This window comes from Hoplias malabaricus, chromosome 1 (assembly GCF_029633855.1).
Source record: "Hoplias malabaricus isolate fHopMal1 chromosome 1, fHopMal1.hap1, whole genome shotgun sequence".
Taxonomy (NCBI): Eukaryota; Metazoa; Chordata; class Actinopteri; order Characiformes; family Erythrinidae; genus Hoplias; species Hoplias malabaricus.
The window spans coordinates 32,959,423-32,978,947 of NC_089800.1; the positions used below are offsets into that span (position 1 = coordinate 32,959,423).

At 38.7% G+C, this 19,525-nt stretch overlaps 1 protein-coding gene across 1 annotated transcript; it reads right to left on the reverse strand.

The window, feature by feature from the left end:
- Nucleotides 1-1,579: 1,579 nt before the first annotated feature.
- On the reverse strand, nt 1,580-10,426 carry LOC136702824 (ras-related protein Rab-3A-like). Its single transcript, XM_066677966.1, has 5 exons — nt 10,377-10,426; nt 4,009-4,236; nt 2,854-2,972; nt 2,506-2,630; nt 1,580-2,415 (listed from the first exon to the last, which is right to left on the reverse strand). Exons 2-5 carry the CDS (start codon nt 4,234-4,236, stop codon nt 2,225-2,227), a joined length of 663 nt encoding a protein of 220 aa, XP_066534063.1. The 5' UTR covers nt 10,377-10,426; the 3' UTR covers nt 1,580-2,224.
- Between the last annotated feature and the right edge of the window lie 9,099 nt (nt 10,427-19,525).

Consider the following 19,525-nt stretch of genomic DNA (forward strand, 5'->3'; position numbering starts at 1 on the left):
AAGACTGCTATCTCTTTCTGTTGAATGACTATCCAAGGTTTGTGAATCATGCTTTTGCAATTATTTATCAAACAGTATTCCTAATGCAGTCTTATTACATGTGAGTCTCTCATGTGTGCATATTATTTCATGATAATTTAGAGTGAGTTAATTCCATTAGAGAGAGATTAAGATGTAATAAACAAAGATTATATGTTTACACAAAGTAATACAATTCAGACAAAACCATGTTTTATATAATTCTTAACCAAATAACACACATATTTTATCCTGGTGGTTCCTGAACAAATGTTTATACAGAAGGTCATTTTAAACACATGATTATAATTACATTTTTGATTGTCCAACTGGAAATCAATTTTGCAACATTGTTTGCCAAGTGATAAACTTTTAAGGAAATGAACGGATTAAGGAATGTTTGATTCTTTTAATTTTAACAGTCTTTAAAATGTGTGAGAAGAAATTGGGATGTAAAGTTGATCGTTATTTGAGTTTTGTGTCTCTCTGCATTCCACTGAAGGGGAACTGGTCCCATTTTAAATAAGAGTAGTAACACTTTTGCGATTCCTGGTACAGACTCTTAGGCACCAAAACGTTATCTGGATTCCTGATCCTGGGAAAAGGGGGTGAAAATAGTGACTGAGAATGAAGAGAAGTCACTAATAGTGACCAGACTAAATTTCTGTAGGTTAAGTACTAAAGTCCCAAAAGTCAAATTTCTTATTAGAAACTAAAGCACATTAATCATAATGTGCTACATACATACAAACACACCATCACAAACGCACACACACACACACTAGTGTTTGTGTGTGTGTGCACACCCCCCAGTATGTGTTCTGACCCGGTTCTATCAGAGCGGCGTTAACTCTTTCAGCAGTGTGTGTTCTGACCCGGTTCTATCAGAGCGGCATTAACTCTTTCAGCAGTGTGTGTTCTGACCCGGTTCTATCAGAGCGGCATTAACTCTTTCAGCAGTGTGTGTTCTGACCTGGTTCTATCAGAGCGGCATTAACTATTTCAGCAGTGTATGTTCTGTTTCGGTTCTATCAGAGTGGTGTTAACTCTTTCAGCAGTGTGTGTTGTGACCCTGTTATATCAGAGCTGTGTTAACTCTTTCAACAGTGTGTTCTAAACCAATTATTTGACATTTTGGACTGGTTCTGACAACTGCACACAAGGAACAACCCAGAGACCCAACTCTACAGTTCTGGAGACTGACCAAAACATAAGAACCATCACATTGTGAGCTCACTGCCTGGTGGGTTGTGATTTAGAGACTGCTGACAATGGCTGAGACCCCAGCATTTATACTTTTACTCCAGTACTAAACCCAGAGGTCCTACTTTTATTCTAGTAGTACACCCAGAGGTTCTGCTTTTACTTTGGTACTAAACCCAAAGTTTCTAGTTTTACTGCAGTACCAAACCCAGAGTTTCAGTTACTTGACAAATCTTTGCAGTGTTTCTACTTTTATTCACATATTTCTGAACATAAAACCAGAGAAGGAAACTTAAGGATTCAAAGCTAGTTTTTTTATTAAATGTTGTAAACAACACCTTCATTTTAAATTAAAATATTTTTAAAATTTTGAATTATTCTCTCAAAAATGTTTAGTAGTTCTCATTGGTCTTCATGCCTCACACTCACATTAATAAACAACACCAAAATAATAATTATTGTTTTAATAAATTCGTAGTCAGCTGGATCATTTTAACTGCACCTATAGAATGATCTTTTCATTTAAATCATCCTTCTTCTCAAGCTGTGAATAAATAAACAAATCAGTAAATAACTGATCCTCAGTCATCATTGATGATGGTAAAGAAAAATGTGAATTCATAGAGAAAAATATTTGGACTACAACAGTTTAAAGATTCAAAAATTAATGTGAATCAAATTATGTTTAAATTCAACAATAGATACAAAAACATTTCAAATACTTCAACATTACTCCATATTTTAGACACAATTCACTAAAAACAGCATATTTATATAAATACCATCATCTATCACATTGTTAAATAATGAATTAATTAATACACTGGCAGCTCTGCTGATCACTTTAAAGGGATCCAAACAGTGTGTAGAGATTTATACTGCAGATCTGACCCAAAGAGAAACGCTCTCAATATCAGCAATATCAACACTACACTGTGCATAGATTGTTTATGTTAATATTGTGTTTGTATTGTGTAGGTATACATAATTTAAATATGGTGCATTAGCAGGCGCAGTCCTTGTGGGAGCGCTGTGGCTGAGCACTCAATTCCGGACCCGGTTTGAGGCCGGACGGCGAGCTGTCAGGGGATACTAAGTTGTCTGACATTTTGTCACAGATAACATCCACCAGCCTCTCAAACGTCTGCTTCACGTTGGTGTTGTCTTTAGCGCTCGCCTCGAAAAACTCAAACCCTGAAACACACCCCGACAACAATCACAATTACATCAGTTTCTCCTGCAAGTGTGTGTGTGTGTGTGTGTGTGTGTGTGTGTCTGTATTACCAAGCTGATCTGCAAGTTGTTTTCCTCGGTCTGAAATCACCACTCTTTCCTGTTCCATGTCACACTTGTTGCCAACGAGCAGAACCTGAGCGTTATCCCAGGAGTATGTCTTAATCTGAGTTGACCTCATTGAACAAACCACAAAATACCACCTTAAAAACCTACTTCACACCACAGCTATCACTAATCACTCACTCATCACTGCACCTGAGAGTGGCTGTGTAACACTTTACAGATGTTTGCTATGGAAATACTGCTCAGGGAAATAAGATGACATCAGCTTTAACATTAAAAATGTCTAAAAATGTTCCAAAAAGCAACAACAACAATAATAATAATATGATGTACCAGTCCTGAACAGAGTTGAACGAGTCCTCGTTTGTGATGTCATACATCAGGATGAAGCCCATGGCTCCTCTGTAATATGCTGTAGTTATGGTCCTGTATCTCTCTTGTCCTGCAGTGTCCTGTAACACACACACATACACAATCACATTTTTACACACACACACACACAATAAATAAACATATATAGCTCACTGTAGCTAGAATGAGGCTAAAGTCTGAATCTCTTAAGAGAAAATGGGCGAGTGAGTAATGTGATGGAAATTTGTTTATAGAAATTATTCATAACCCATAGAGATATTTTAATCAGCAATGACCAGGCATGCTTGTGTAAACTGAAATTGTTTTATTCCTAATTCTCTGTGTGAGACAACAGACTTATGTGTGTGTGTGTTTCAAATAACAAATCGACACCTTCCCTTCAATCAACTCCCTTTGTCTCCAGACCAAAGGGATAGAGGGGGAGGCACAGGGCACGTCTGGAAAGGTGTTAGAAATACAGGAGAGAGTGGAAAACAAATGGTGGGAAACTCAGAGTTTTGGGAACAGGATACATTGAAAGATGACTGAAATGTAAAAGAGCGAACAGATGGTGAACTTCAAAGAGTTTTCCAGATATAAAAGACGCTGATCAAAAATGGTCAGCAGAGAAGTAAAAAAACAGCGTTGCACGCACATTCCTCTTTCACGTTAATAAATAAAATTGCTGTCTCACTTAATGCCAACTCAGAGACTCAAGAGCTGTCTTATTTTCTGTCATAATTTTCCACCACAGTAACTAGGTGAATGTGTGGTGCTCTGTGCAGTGTGTAACCGTTGATTCCCAGTGATTTCAGAAAAGCTCCAGAAGACTCCCAGAACAGGACATAGAACTTATTGAAGATGATTGAATGAATGAATAAATGAATGAGTGAGTATAGAACAACACAGGAAAGAGACTTGGAGGTAGTAGATTGAACCGATTGAAAACTGAACATCACAGAATCAACAGGATCAAGACTAAGGAGCAAAACTCGAGACGAACTGAGACCACACTCGTTGGCAGAACTCACAAACTGAGACAAACCTGAGAGATTTACAACATAAAAACCCAATAAAAACTAAAAATAAGAATAATGATGATGATAATAATGGATAATAACAATACTGCTGAAGTACCCAGATCTGCAGTTTGATCCTCTTGTCGTTCCTGTAGATGGTTTTGACCTTGAAGTCGATGCCAACGGTGCTGACAAAGGCGGGGGTGAAGGAGTCGTCTGCGTAGCGGAACAGGAAACTTGTCTTCCCTACACTGCTGTTCCCAATGATCAGGATCTTAAACATGAAATCAAAGTTCTGTTCGGATGCCTCCTTCTGTCCAAACCGGGAGTCACTCACGGATGCCATCTGCACAAAACAGTAAACACTAATTTAACTATCCTAAATACAGCTGCTCTGATATAACTGCACTGGTGCAGAGTTGCTACACAGCAGCGCTAGTCGTCTGGGAATGAAGCACTGCTGCTGAGAATGAGAAATGTGACTGGGCCTTTATTGCTGCAGTGATGAGTGTCCTCACAGTCCACCATGCTTCTCTTCCTTATTTCTCTCTCTTTATGATCTCTTTTCTCTCTCTTATGTCTCTCTATTTCTCCCTCTTTCTGTGTGTCTATATTTCTCTCTCTCCCTCTCTCCAAGTTGACAATGCGGTTTAAACCCTCTGGTTAATGAGCCGAGAGAGCAGCTCAGGAGATTATTCCAGAAACAGACACACACACACACACACACACACACAATGGTTATTATCATGGTGGTAAAATATGTCACATTCCCTTTCTCTGAGTAAATACTGAACACGGTCAGTGCCCCACGTTTAACACAGAAGGAATTCACATCGTGTACAAGACTCATTTTAAGTTTTGTGATGTCATATGTTTTAGTCATTTCACCCACCTCTGCTCCAAATTAATATTTAAAGTATCATTCCACCCTGAAATCTAAAATTACTGTTATTATATTCATGTATGTGATTCAGTGATTCAGGTCAGCTCTGGACTCACCACCACCCTGAACTGGATAAGCACTTACAGACAATGTTTGAATGAATGAATAATTTCACATCCTCTCACCACAGCCCTCAGAATACACCAAGTCTTTGGAAATCCCTGCCATGTCAAATCCTGAACGCTAGCCTGGACACTGATATAATTATCATTTTATTTATTTATATTTAAGGAGCCAGTGCAGAACCAAGTACCCTTGAAAACCTATACCTTAGTGCTTCTACATTTTAGCCAGCTATCATAAATTCTTCAAACTGCTCAATCTCAGACCTCCCACCTACTGTTGACATCATCAGAAGGTGTTTTTCACTTTAAAGTGGACATTCTCACAATAGAGACATAGAGGAACAGAACTAGCAGCAAATATCATTATTTACATTTAGATGTATGGATGACCTTAGTGTTGAATTGTAGGACTCAACAGGAATTTTGGAGATAAGATGAGATAAGATAAGAAGAGACTGTAGTGGGCCCTATGTGCTCAAATGGATTGGCACGGAATATTTTACATCTTATCTTGTGTATGATTATAATTAAAATGGAATGTTCATTTAAAGGAGCAGTTCACCAAAAACAAAAATTCTCCAACAGCTGTAAATGTAGTGCATTAGCCTGGACATAGTTAGGAAACTAATGTAACCATAATGTAATTCCCCATTGGTTTACAGTGGGGTTACCTGCAAGTGTCAAACGAGATGCTTTAAACTAAGGAATACAATGTAAGAATTATCTTTTTTGTCTCCTGAGCACCCCCTACCTGCTGCTGAGTGTAATTCATGTTTACAGTGCTGTCATGAAATCAAGTCTCACACATCTTTTTCTCCCTCACTTGCTTAAGCACTACCGGCTCTCATGCACACTCTTCCTGTCTCTCTCTCTCTCTTTCTCTCACAAACAAACACACACCTCTCTCATTTTCAGTTCAATTCAAGTCAATTCTGCTTGGTTTTATTGGCATGACTGTTTCAGTAACAATGTTGCCAAAGCACATAAACAAAATTAAACGGAATATATATTTTTATATATTTTGAAAAACAAATAATTGATGACCTATTATTTAAGCAAATAATCATTGATTAATTTAAATATATAAAAATACATGAATAGATAAACTCAATAACAATATTAATAATGACAATCAAATTAATCAAATAAAATATATCAAATAAAATATTATTGAATGAACAAAATAAGATATTCATTAAGTGTTGCAAAGTACAATAAGGAACAATAATCAATAAGTGTTAAAATTCTTATTTATAGTGGTTGAGGTGGGGGATTAGCAGTGTATGGGTTTTTAGTGTGTGGGTGTTGGTGGAGTGTGTGTGTGTGTGTGGGGGGGGGGTATAACTGTGTGGGTGTGGGGGGAGTGTGTGATAGTGGCGTATTGCCACATATTTGGCTGCGAGAGGCACCGTGTGTCCTTCTCTGAGGGAGATCCGTAATAATTCTGATTGGGTCAGAGTCTCCAGAGTTGGGTGGAGGTTTTTAAGTTTTTGGTTGAAATTTTCACGAATGATTGTGAATTTTGGGCAGTGGAGGAGAAAGTGCAGCTCTGTCTCGACCTCACCGCTCTCACAGTGACCACACAATCTCCACTCTCTGGGCAGCCAGGACTCCTTATATCTGCCCTGCTCCACAGCCAGGTTGTGGTCACTGAGCCAGTACTTGGTCAGGATCTGCCTCTGCTGTGGATCTCATTTTCTAACTCTTTTACTCACTCACCCATCAAGTGATGGTTACAAAAGTAGCTAATGGCTCCAGCTGCTTTTGAGCCAGGGGAATGTGTGTAATAAAAACATAATGTTGACCTATATATCGCTCATAATACACACTGGACCATATTATTACAACCATAACGTGTAATTTTGGTGGCACATATTACCAGAATGCCCAATGCTAAAAACTGAGCTAATCCAGTAAAGTAAGCAGGTGCTACCACCCTCGTTCATCTGTAACTCTCAAAACCAGATTATAGCTCTCTCCTCAACCAAGCTTGGGTTCCATTGACACAAGGTGTAACTTCAGTCATTTATTCCAAATAGCAACCAGCGAAAACCACTTATTATCAAAATTGATGTCTAATGTGAAATAGTGAGCTAACCTGGCTAAAGTTAGCAGCTGCAAACCCTGGTTCACTGCTCAGTAATTCTCAAAAACTATAAAACTTTCGTCAACAGAACTATTACTAACTAGCACAGCAACACATGTAAAAAGGGAACAAATTCTTACTACTCCAACTTGTGTCCTAATGTCTGTTTCAGCTCATTCTACTGTGTAAATTCAGTCCAGTATTTTATGGCTGCTCATTCTCTGTCTCTCTCTTTCTCCTCTTTGCTCTCTGTCATATAATGTCCATACTGGGAGGACACAGCTTAACTGCAACAGAGGCTCTGTTCTCCCTATTGCAGCTCAGTGGAACATTACACTCATTTGGAAGCTGTAATTTTAAGTTAGAAATACTACATAGTGTTCCTTTAAGAGACGTTTAAAAAAATAGTTTGAGAATGAAGCATTCCGAGGTGTTAACATCACGCTAATATGTAAGGAGTTAGTTTGAACTGCATGGGTGTTGTTAGACCTGTTATACTGTGTGTGCATACCAAAACTGCCAAAACCCACATGGCGACTGGAAGTCATTCAGTGAGAGTCAGCGACACTGAGTGACATTGCGTGACGCAACCATGAGCGACGCAAAGTGGATGAATTGAGCAACACAATGAAGTTCATCTGTCTGCCCGATTTGCGTGACCTACACGACTTGGATGACGCATGCGTTTACCGTCAAGAAATTAGTAAAATATCAGAGCTATCAGTAAAGTATGAAGCCCTGGAGGGGACATGGGTAAAAAAAAAAAAATAATAATAATAATTCGAGAGAACGATTTACAATTCGCTCACACATTTTAATTAATTCGAGTGAAAGAATTGCAGTTCATGCACATGTTTTAGTTAATTCGAGTGAATGAATTAGTAATTTGTGCGCATGTTTTAGTTAATTCGAGTGAGTGAATTAGTAATTTATGCGCACCAATCACTAATTAATTCATTGGGGGCTGGTAGAAGCCAGCTGCCTTTTGCCAAAACTCTTATGTTCGAGGTACTAATTGTACTAATGACTGCAGTCACTGCACATTAATAAAATGACTTTATTTAGTCCGTAACGACAAAAGATATCAGTTTCAGTGATTATCACACTGTGTACATATGGATTATTAAGTGAGTGTAAGGAAGTGTTGACATAAAAGGAATGCAGGCTGAGCACTAGAAGCTCATAGCGGTCATTTAAACACAATGACACCAAAACAGAATAATTATTTGCACTGGTTCGAATTCCAGAGCCCTCAATTTCACACATTTGTCCTGTTTATAACTTAGGAGCCATAAATATTTTACAGAATTCCTGTGAACGTTGGATAGGCTCCTATCTGTGTGTCAGCCTCTCCGGGCACTTAAATGTCTTAAATGCTCAAATTACAGTTGATATTTGAATAAATAATTCAATAATTAAAAAAATAATGATATTATGTTATTGTGACATAAACAAAATAAATGTAGCTGTAGGTTTGTAGGGGCGGCACGGTGGCGCAGCAGGTAGGTGTCGCAGTCACACAGCTCCAGGGGCCTGGAGGTTGTGGGTTCGATTCCCGCTCCGGGTGACTGTCTGTGAGGAGTTGGTGTGTTCTCCCCGTGTCCGCGTGGGTTTCCTCCGGGTGCTCCGGTTTCCTCCCACAGTCCAAAAACACACGTTGCAGGTGGATTGGCGACTCGAAAGTGTGAGTGTGTGTGTCTGTGTTGCCCTGTGAAGGACTGGCGTCCCCTCCAGGGTGTATTCCCTGCCTTGCGCCCGATGATTCCAGGTAGGCTCTGGACCCCCTGCGACCCTAAATTGGATAAGCAGTTACAGATAATGGATGGATGGATGGATGTAGGTTTGTAGTTTCAGGGCTTTTTTTCTTATTATTATAAAACAAGATTCTGATACAGGAGGCGCTGAGAACAGCAGATCAGAGCTGAAACACTGGGAACTACAGCTCTGGTTTCAGTCAGAACTATCGTTAGCACCATGTCCTGAAGAAACTTCATTCCATTTTCTCTCAACGTATCACAGACGGATTTTAAAATCGAAGTAATTATTTATACATAAAATCACATTAGATCATTTCATATAGATTAACAATAACATTAACAAACTATTATTAGAGCGTAAGACAAATGAGTCCTAAATAAGCAATTCCTTCTATGACATTTGACAGGACATGATAATGTAATGAGGATGAGACTTACAGACTCTTAAATCAATAAACATTTTTCACTTCAGTTCTTACTGTAATTAATGAACAATTTAAAATAATAGTTATTTTAAACTGGTAATACAGTATTTGCATAATACATGGACATATTGTGCTTTGCCATTGTTAAAGGCTACTGACAGTCATGAAGGCAATTAACTTAATAAATGTCTGACAACAAAAATATTTTATCTTATTTACTACAGTCAAAAAGGATATACAAGTAAGTTGGCTACCCTGCGCACACGATGTATGCAAGGAGAAGGTGTATTGAGTGGCGAGTGTCATTTCAAGACAAATATAAAGAAACGGTAATTGAATGCCTGTTACAATCTTTAATTTTACCAAACTGAAAAGCCACTGCTGCACTAGTTGATACAGCTAGCGGAGGAAACCTGATTATTGATGAAGGTAAAATGTTGAAAAAGCCAGTTAAAATGCTAAAGCATTAAATACTGTAGTATTTAAGAAGACTGAACTGATATTTATGTTCTTTCCTGATAATATGACTGTGTATTTAACAGATACCTGTATATAATGAGTTTTGTTTTTCTACCTGCAGATGTATATTCGAAATTTGTTTTGTAAAGCAGCAGCTCCGTACAGGTTTTGCTTCATCTGTACCTAGTCAAAGAAATTTGCTATGAGGCAATTACTCCAGATCCTTCTGGGGTAAAAAAAAAAAAAAGCTAAAGCTTAGCCCCCTAATCAATAATATCTAGTGGCGGGCCTGTTGTACTGTATATTAGTTACACTAGTGTCGTCGGTCCAAAAAACATAGTTTAACAATGAATGACAAGCCAAAGAAATGGGGATGAAATGGGCTTCTCGCAGATGAATGTGTACTCAGTCACCAGAATGTAAATGCTGCCCATTTAAGGTGGAACGGAGAATTACCGAGAGAAGCTCAATTTAATCTCTCCACTTTTTCCTATAGAATATCGTATTAAATCATTTTATCAATTACCAATACAAATAATGTCATAGAACATTAAAAGTCATATGATTATATCTAAAACCAGTTTCTATATCTTTATCTAAACCACAAAATCCAAACTAAATCAGATAAAACTTGTTAAACGAAGAAGCCACAGTTAATTACGCGTTTAAACTAATTAAATGACAGTTTGTGTTGTTAATATTTTAGTTTTTCTGTTTAAAATAAGTGTATTATTATTATTATTATTCTTACTGTTTCATTCGCCGCGCTCCGCTTCAGTAACTCTTAACTAAAGAAGCTAAACAGGGCTTATCAAAAAAAAAAAAAAAAAAAAAAAAAAAAGAAGTATCTCGTCAAAGCCCGCCCCCACAGTGCTCTGATTTGCCAAGATTCCCGGTGTCCTGTGCTGTGATTGGTTAGAGGCACACACCCGGAGATTATGCTTCCAATCAGCTAGGAGGCTTGCCGGAATACGGGTGGGAGAAATAATGCCCGATTAAGATTAACGCGCTCCACCATTTGACAACTATAGGGAATACAGTGTGTTTAAAGGCCCATATTCTAAAATTAAAGGCCCTCATCTAGATTTTAAGACACAGTGTCCTTAATTAGAGCAGTGGATATGTTTGTGGTACAGCTCTGGGGTCTGGGATTCAGTCCTCACCTCTGCTGACTGTCTATACGGATTTCTGTGTGTTCTCCCAGTGTCCGACGTCCAGCCTCCGTGGGCTGTGCTAGTCAGTGTGCATTGGTCAGTTTCAAGCCTTGATTAATGGGGAGCAAACTGTGAGATATTTACTCTTCTTAATCATAAAATGTCCAGGGTGTGTGATCATAGATTAAGGAAACAGTCAAAAGTCAAAAGACTGCTGCCGCTCAGCATTGCTGAAGTAGTATATTCTCTTTGAGAAGTGCCCAGTCTGCGGAGCTCCTCTGATCCCACCTCTGTCCAATCACATTGCAGCGTATTGAAAGGTCTACAGTGTTTTGCAGCCATGAAATGACCAAGTGAACAGAGTTAATGTTATGATTTACGCGACCTAAAAAGCCCTAAATTTACTCGACCTAAAAACAATATTGAACCTTTTCACAGTTTTTCATAACTTGTCAGTTATAATCATCTAATTAAAAGAAATAAACACTTGAAACATATCAATTTGTGTATAATGAATGAGTATAATATACAAGTTTCACTTTTTGAATGAAATTACTGAAATCAACTTTTTCATGATATTCTAATTTTATAACCAGCACATGTAGATTAAAAGTTCTATTCAAAGGTTGGAGGTATGTCTCCTCTAAGATACTGTAATATCTTGGCCATTAACAGATGTGCAGACAACTAGTGATGTGTCGGTCGCGAACGAACTGGTTCAAAGAGCCGGCTCTTGTAAGTGAACGATGAGAGTCGGTTCCCGTCTAAGACCGAGCCATTTTTTTTCTAAGGCTTGTCATTCAACCAATCAGACAACAACAAGCAAAGCTGAGACGCTTGGTTTGTTTGTTGACTGTTGTGGTTGTTTTAATCACTACCGTTGAATGCTGCTGTTCTGCACTTTGCAGAGTACAGTGGAACCTCTTCTTACGAATTTAATCCGTTCCGTGACCCGGTTCGTAAGTAGAAAATTTCGTCTCTTGAGTAAATTTTCCCCATTTAAAATAATGGAAAAGCAATTAATGTGTTCCAGCCCAATGTTTACAACACTCTCAAATTAGTAAAAAAAAATACATGTAGCATTCAGAGGCGATTGCTCTAAGACTGCAAGGGGAGCTCAGCTTCCCCTAAAATGTAAAAAAATAAGTGATCAAATATATACTGTTGTGTGTACATGTCATTGAATAAATATGCACTACAACGCACTCAACTTTTGTTCAGAATCAGCTTCTTATCACTGGTAAAGACGCGGCTTTCCTCTCAATCATTCGCGCAGATTCACAGCGGTTTAAACAGTTCAATAGCGAAGCAGCGAAGGGCGGCGAAACGAGACGAGTCATTGGATAAATGCTGGGCTTTATCCCGCCCATCGGACGCTCAACGTCTCTGGGGGTCTATGGGGCAGTGTGCTGGCCTCGGCTGGCCCAGACGCTCAGCTTCTGCATGATGATTGGATGATCTGTCTGAGGCTGAATCCCTTTTTGATTGACAGCGAAATGAGCGAATCAGCGATCCTTTGGTTTAAAGATCCGTGGGAGCATTATTTTCATTCTGTTCTGCGTTGAACCAGACTCTTAAACCTCTTAGTGGCATTTTCTTTGTTAAAAACGTCTAGCGACAAATCGAGTTTCTATTTTTGGTGGGTTTTTTGTAACTGCTTGTGTTTGGAGACTGACTTCTATCGCAGTTTCTAACGGATGCTGCTGAGCCCCTCCACCGTCACAAAGCATTCACAGGCGGACACACTTCACATGGACCAAGGCCGTTTAAGCAGCCTAGCTCTGCTGGCCATTGAGAGGACACACACACACCCCTCCCTTCCCTTCTCTCAGAAAAGGGTAGAATCAGGTTTATGGGGAAATTATTGCTTTATTAAATAACTTACACTCTCAGAAAAAAGAAAAAGGTACATTATTGGTCACTAAAAGGTACAAGTGTTTAAAAGTCCAGTTTTGTTACTTAAAGGTACATTGCATTCTCTTCTCCGGTGGAGACACCTTTGTAGTATTTCATTATGGAAATGTCATATAACAAAAAACATAATAAAAGTCCTGGAGATGAAACAGGGTGTATGAAATCAACACATTTTAAAATCTACAATTATAATATAATCATGTTCCCTCATTAAATGTACAAATATGTACAATTGAGGGCACCACCACAATGACAACATATGAAAACCTTTAAAAAATGGAAACATACAGCAATTGCAATGTATACAAATAGTACATAAAATTAATACATAGAAAATATATTTGTAACTGGCATTGAAATTTGAAATTGGCAGTGTCATGATTTCCTAAAGCCAATTAACATTCAAATGACCTAAGCGCAGCCTTCGATACAATAGACCACAATATTCTCATAGAAAGGTTAGAAAACATGGTTGGAATCACAGGGACAGCCCTATTATGGTTCAAATCTTACTTAACGGAACGTTAACAATTCGTAAAAGTAAATCTAAATTCAAATTATTCTAAAGTAAGATTTGGAATTCCACAAGGCTCTATTTTAGGACCATTATTATTTACATTATACATGTTACCGCTAGGCACAGTTATAAGAAACCATGACATTAACTTTCACTGTTACGCAGACGACACACAATTGTATATTTCAGCCAAGCCCGATGACAAACACAGATTAAAGAAAATAGAGGACTGTGTAAAAGACGTGAAAGGCTGGATGTTGCGTAACTTCCTCCTTCTAAACAGCAACAAAACAGAGGTCCTGCTTTTGGGTCCAAAAGTGGCAAGAAATAAATTATCAGATGTAATTTTAAATCTCGCTGACTCTCCAATTAAACCTGGTTCAGCAGCAAAAAATCTTGGTGTCATAATTGACCCGGATTTATCATTTGATCAACACATAGGTAGTATCACTAGGACAGCTTTTTTACATCTTCGCAATATTGCTAAGATTAGAAATGCCTTATCCCTTCAGGACGCAGAAACATTAGTACATGCCTTTATTACTTCAAGGCTTGACTACTGTAACGCACTACTGTCAGGATGCACCAGCAGCAATTTAAGAAAACTTCAACTAGTTCAAAATGCTGCAGCTAGGGTCCTCACTAAAACTAGAAAATTTGAACATATTAGCCCAGTTTTATCATCACTTCATTGGCTGCCTGTTAAATTCCGCATTGACTACAAAATTTTGTTATTAACATATAAAGCTCTACATGGGCTTGCTCCTGAATATCTTCAAGATACAATTTCCTATTATGAGCCTCCACGTTCACTCAGATCACAGAATACTGGATTTTTAATTGTTCCCAGAATTCAGAAGGCCTCAGCTGGGGGAAGAGCCTTTTCTTATAAAGCCCCCAGACTCTGGAATGATCTTCCAGAAAATGTTCGGGACTCAGACACAGTCGCAATCTTCAAATCTAGGCTAAAAACACATTTGTTTAGTTTATTTTTGGTAGCTAATGCTCTCCCATAGATAAAGGCGGCAGATCCGGGGGATCCATGGACACAGGGAATTATAGTAAACTGAGACGCTGGTGCTGTCGTCCCGCCGCTTCTCGCGATCACTCAGGTTTGTTGACGGTGGAGCGGAGGGATGCCAGTGTTTCAGGATGCTCCCGTGTCTGTGTGTCCTCCTGGTTCTCTCCTTTTAGTTAAAGCTGTCATAGTCAGATCTGCCGGAGTCATTAGCCACACTCTGGAAATTTTCATATTTTCTACTTTACAAACACAAAACAGTTCAAAACTAATTCCATCCCTTTACATTTTTCCGAATAAACAACTGCCCACCTGTCTGTCTGGACACTGATGAATGACTGTCGATGACCTCCACGCTTCAGACCAGCTGCCCACGCTCCAGCAACCACCAAGTGCCTTGAAGCTGTCCCTACACTGAAGTTCTCATGGACTACTAACTACCATCACCAGTAGATTGACCAGAGGAGGATGGGTCACCCCTTGTGAGCCTTGGTTCCTCCCAAGGTTTCTTCCTCAGCTGGGGGAGTTTTTCCTTGCCACTGTCGCCCCTGGCTTGCTCACTTGAGGGTTTTAGATTTGTTTTTACATTTCATGTCAAGTCTTTGTCTTACTGGAATTCTGTGAAGCTGCTTTGTGACAACATCAGTTGTGAAAAGCGCTAAAAAAAAACAAACAAAAAAAACAAAAACAAAAATACTGTTTAAAAAAAAAAACACAACAATATACTATGCTAAGGCCTTATAACAATAGTACACATTTGCCACTTATTCATGGCACACATCAGTTTGATCAACAGTTTGCAAGCCTCTGCTGTGTTGTCACACTTTGTCAATACCTCACTGCCCTCAACAATGATGGAAATATCAGCCATATCCTCATCTCTTGCAGCCTGGACAACAGGGATCTTCAGGACGTACAGTGTATTGAAAGAACACTCAAGTGTAGTCACCTCGGTTGTACTCCTTGTTGAATTCCAGCTCTATAATTAAACATATAGAGATTATGTACATGTTCTGTTCTCTTCAATATATTTTCTATAAAAATATTGAATGAAAAACTAAACTGCTTATGCATGCAGATTCATTAACTACAGAACTTCAAATGTAAAAGATTATCAGATTATATTACAAACGATTATGCTACAACTGATGCTAAAGATCTCATCTAAACTTGAATTAACCTCCTATCTGCTTTTCTCCCTGCCCACCTGCATTATTCACTGCCCCACTTGTTTTCTTACTGCAGTCCATCTTTACATAATTACATAAAGAAAATGAATTAGTTCATGTTAATAGTTAATTTTGAAAAATGTAACTAACTTCACAGCTCCAAAAATAAACTACTTCACATGCTTTTGTTTATTTTTTTTCTCTCAGTAAATAGGCTTCTACCGTTTTCAATATAACCGATGTCTAAAAGGGGAAAAAATGGCAATCATTTAAAAAAAAGTGAGTTAGAAATACTGTACAATAATTTTGAATGCAATAAATTTGAAGGCAAAATTGAATAATTATACAACAATATACAGCCTTCACACTATGACCTGTAGTCTATTCAGCCTCCAATCCCTATGCCCTAATCATGTTGAAATGCAGTAGCAACAAATGTGCTTAAAATAAGCAACAAACCTTTTCATCTAGATTATCAAGAATGGCCTGCACATCTCCTCCAAAGGCTGCCATTCTATTCCTGTACAGTTTAAGGAGTTTTGGCACGTGTCCAGTGCACCATGCAACTGACTCTTCAGGTTGATGGCAGTTATTCTATGAAACTCACTGCATATCTAGAGAGAGAGAGAGAGAGAGAGAGAGAGAAGAGTAAACAATAGAGAATACAGATCATCAGTCATTATGTACAGAGCCTGTACATTTCTAGACAAACACTGGTTCAGTTGATAATAGTTATGCAGGGATCCAGACTAAAACCATCCCGTCATCCCAAGGCCAAAAAAAAAACTCTTTTGGGACGCTTTCATGACAAGTGTTGTGTGCGATAAAACTTGTTGCCTTTAAATAACATTACTGTGGTTGGACAATGCTGTACGCTTCTTGGTTAATAAGTAAATAAGTAAAAAAAAAAAAGTAAATAAATAAATAATCCAAACAGCTGATGACTTCACATTATAAGAGTTTTGGAACTGTTTGGGGGAAAAAAAGTTAAGTATCATTTTAGACAAGTAAACTAGATTGGTTCACACTAGGTTTTGCAGTGTGAAACAATCCTACAAAAACTATAAAAAGAAAAATATGCTGAAATGGGCCAGAATCACAAGTACAGCAAACAAACACACTACTCACCTGACTCTCCAAGAACAGTGCTGGCCATCATTCTCGAACCAGACCAACCAAAGGTTCCTGCTTAACAACCTCCTTCCGCCGTAAAAAAAAGGTTCGCTCCAACTCATGTTTGGACCCTTTTTATCCATCTCAGCCCTCATTGCCTTTCTCTCTTCATCCAAGGAATCCTCACTCAGCCCTGCAGGGTTATATCGCAAACATCTTTGTAATCACAAAGCTCACATTTGAAGGTAGAACTTTGGTGACATGTAGATACTTTACTATGACATTTTGAAGATGACATCTCAAGGAACCAGCTGTTTTAAAGGAACACAAACAATTGGAGTGAAAACAGGGCCAGCGTGTACCATGGAATCCGTGGCGTACTCTGTGGTGCTTCAACCGAATATCCGGGTCTTGGCTTGTGAAAGAGCAGACTTTCCACTTCATCTAATGTATCCCTTTTTCCCTTAAAAATGAAAAAAATATTAGTGTTAGTAATGTCATTGTACACAAGTATAGTTTGTAAATGCAATTACAGAACCACAAACGATGTAACGTTATTTAATGTGTTTGTAATTTATCTACACATACACACACATTATATATATATATTACATTTAGCTAAATGTTTTGATAAACAGACGTTGCTAGTGAAGAATTAATGGTCTTTTAGACCGTTCCCAAAGTAATTAAAATTTAGAAGATCTCCAAAAGATCCAAAATACACCCTCTCTCCTGAGGGAGGCGTGCTCGTTCCGGAAGTTTTACAAAGACCAGTCGAGTGAAGTTCAAAGCAAATCAAAGTATTTATTACAATACTGGATCCAGGAGAGCTAATACATAAGAAACGCAAAGTGCCCTTTCCACGCAAAGTTCTGACCTTCCCATCTGACTCCACAGTTTTATACCCCAAATGACGTATACCCTGCTGGCAAGGCGTTTCTGGCTGATTAACATATATTAATATGCATAATTAGACATGTTAGTACTCAGGTTTCTCGCGTGCAAGTTTCACATGCACCTATGACCCCAAAACACTCATCATGTCCTTCTAACACTGTAGGTTTTATTTCCCACATTCCTTTTCTGTCACCAAGATTCAGAGGGTTCACTAATGGACTTAAGGTCACTGAGATGCCCTAAAGTTCAACTGTCCTAACTAACACTTGTAATTTATACTACAACCTAAGTGCAGATCTGTTCAATGTTAGAGGTCTAAGAATTTAGAAAGGTGTTAATACTGAGTCAGCATGCCAGTTAGTGTGCAGATTCTAAACTGTTTAAATGCATGGTTAAAATACTGGTTAATCATTCATCTGAGTACATATTTAAATCTAAGATACAAGATTTCACACAATTATAAATGCTTAATTTTAACTAATCATTTAAGGATATTTGTCCACTAACATAAAGTAATAAAATTGTTTTTACAACAATTCCCCCTTTTGACCTGTCCAACTGACAGGTCAATACATTTAGATAAATGGTAAGCAATTAATGTTAGATTGGTCTGCCTAGGTCACCCCCGGCTTGGCGAGTGACTTAGGTAGAGCGTGATGGCAGATTGTGGTGGTAGCGGGCAATTACACCCCTCCTGTTAGGAGTGGACACCTCTGTCCTACCAATCACTCTCTGGACTAAGAGATTACAATGAGCCCTATATGTGTATGTGTTAAAGTGTATTCTTCATCCGTTGTTAAGGATCTGCGCCGGGGGCAAGGATAGACTTTCCTTGTCGTGCCCCTGCCTCAGGGGATTATTCTGCCCCTATGTTGGTTGAGGCTGCTTGATCAGCCTCTTCTGAGGTGTTGTTTTCCTTCAGTGAATGTTTAATGTTAGGTGTCGGTGCGGCTCTGCACTGTGTGAGGTGATACCACTGTAAGCCTTTACCCTTCAGCCGGACTGCCCAACTGGTTCTCTCTGTCACCTGGTAGGGTCCTGTCCAGCGAGGTTCGTACCACTTCCGCTTGATGACCTTCAGGAGGACCCAGGGTGAGACTGTCACTTCTGGATCCTTCTCCTCCGTTTCTTCTCCTTCTCTCCTTTCCTGCACCTGTATAGAGAAATCTTTACAAACAGCTTTTAGTTCTTCATATAGCTGTCGGTACTCTGCTTGAGGTGGTTTCTGTGGGGACGCAAGCGCATTGTTGGTGCCCGGAAATGGCATGCCTCTCACTAATTCAAAATGAGTAAATCCTATAGTTCTATTTACTGAACTACAGACACTAATTAAAGCAATTTGAAGGGCATCAAGCCAATTCATGCCCGTGGTCAGTTTGATTTTTGCTAATTTGGTTTTCAAATTTTGATTCATCCTCTCCACCTGACCTTGTGAGGCAGGATGATACACACAACCATAGCTATGGCGCAGCCCCAACGACTGCTCCACCCACTGCAGTGTTTTACTCGTGAAATGACTCCCGTTATCTGAAAAAGTATAAAAAATAAAAAAAATTTTCCTAGGAAACTCATGGTTCGAAATCCAACAATTAATCAGAAACTTACAGACTGATTTGCATCTTCCCTCAGAGTGGGGAATGCCTCTACCCACCCCGAGAATCGATCTACAACGACCAGGAGATATCTATATCTCCTAATGGGGTCAATCATATCTGTGTAATCCATTTTAATCTCATGTCCATGAGAATCTGGCAATGGAAACCTTCCTGGAGCTACTTTAAATGCTTTTGTTACGTTCTGAGTGTTACAAATCTGACATTTAGTGATGTAATCAACTACTAATGCTGACATGTGTGGGTGCCACCATTGTTTTAGATTTTCCAGTGTTTTGTTGTTTTCCTATATGTGGCACTTCTAATGCTGAAATTACTGCTAGCAGTTCTGCGTTCCCCATTTTTCTGAAACAGTACACCATTAATCACAGTGTCTGTTTCAGAAACATCCATGTAAAAAGTAATGAATAGTCAGGTCTGGGTAAGTCAACTGCAACAGATAAGGTTTGTTTAACATCAATAAACTCCTGTTCAGACTCCACCGTCCAATTGAGCTTACCAGACA

Bases quoted from the DNA above. Each gene is read 5' to 3' on its own strand.
- LOC136702824 (XM_066677966.1), bottom strand. From the start codon at position 4,236: ATGGCATCCGTGAGTGACTCCCGGTTTGGACAGAAGGAGGCATCCGAA. The intron at 2,973-4,008 runs GTACTTCAGCAG...TGTGTGTTACAG, and splicing joins GGATCAAACTGCAGATCTGG to GACACTGCAGGACAAGAGAG. The intron at 2,631-2,853 runs GTACATCATATT...TTGTTCAATGAG, and splicing joins TTCAACTCTGTTCAGGACTG to GTCAACTCAGATTAAGACAT.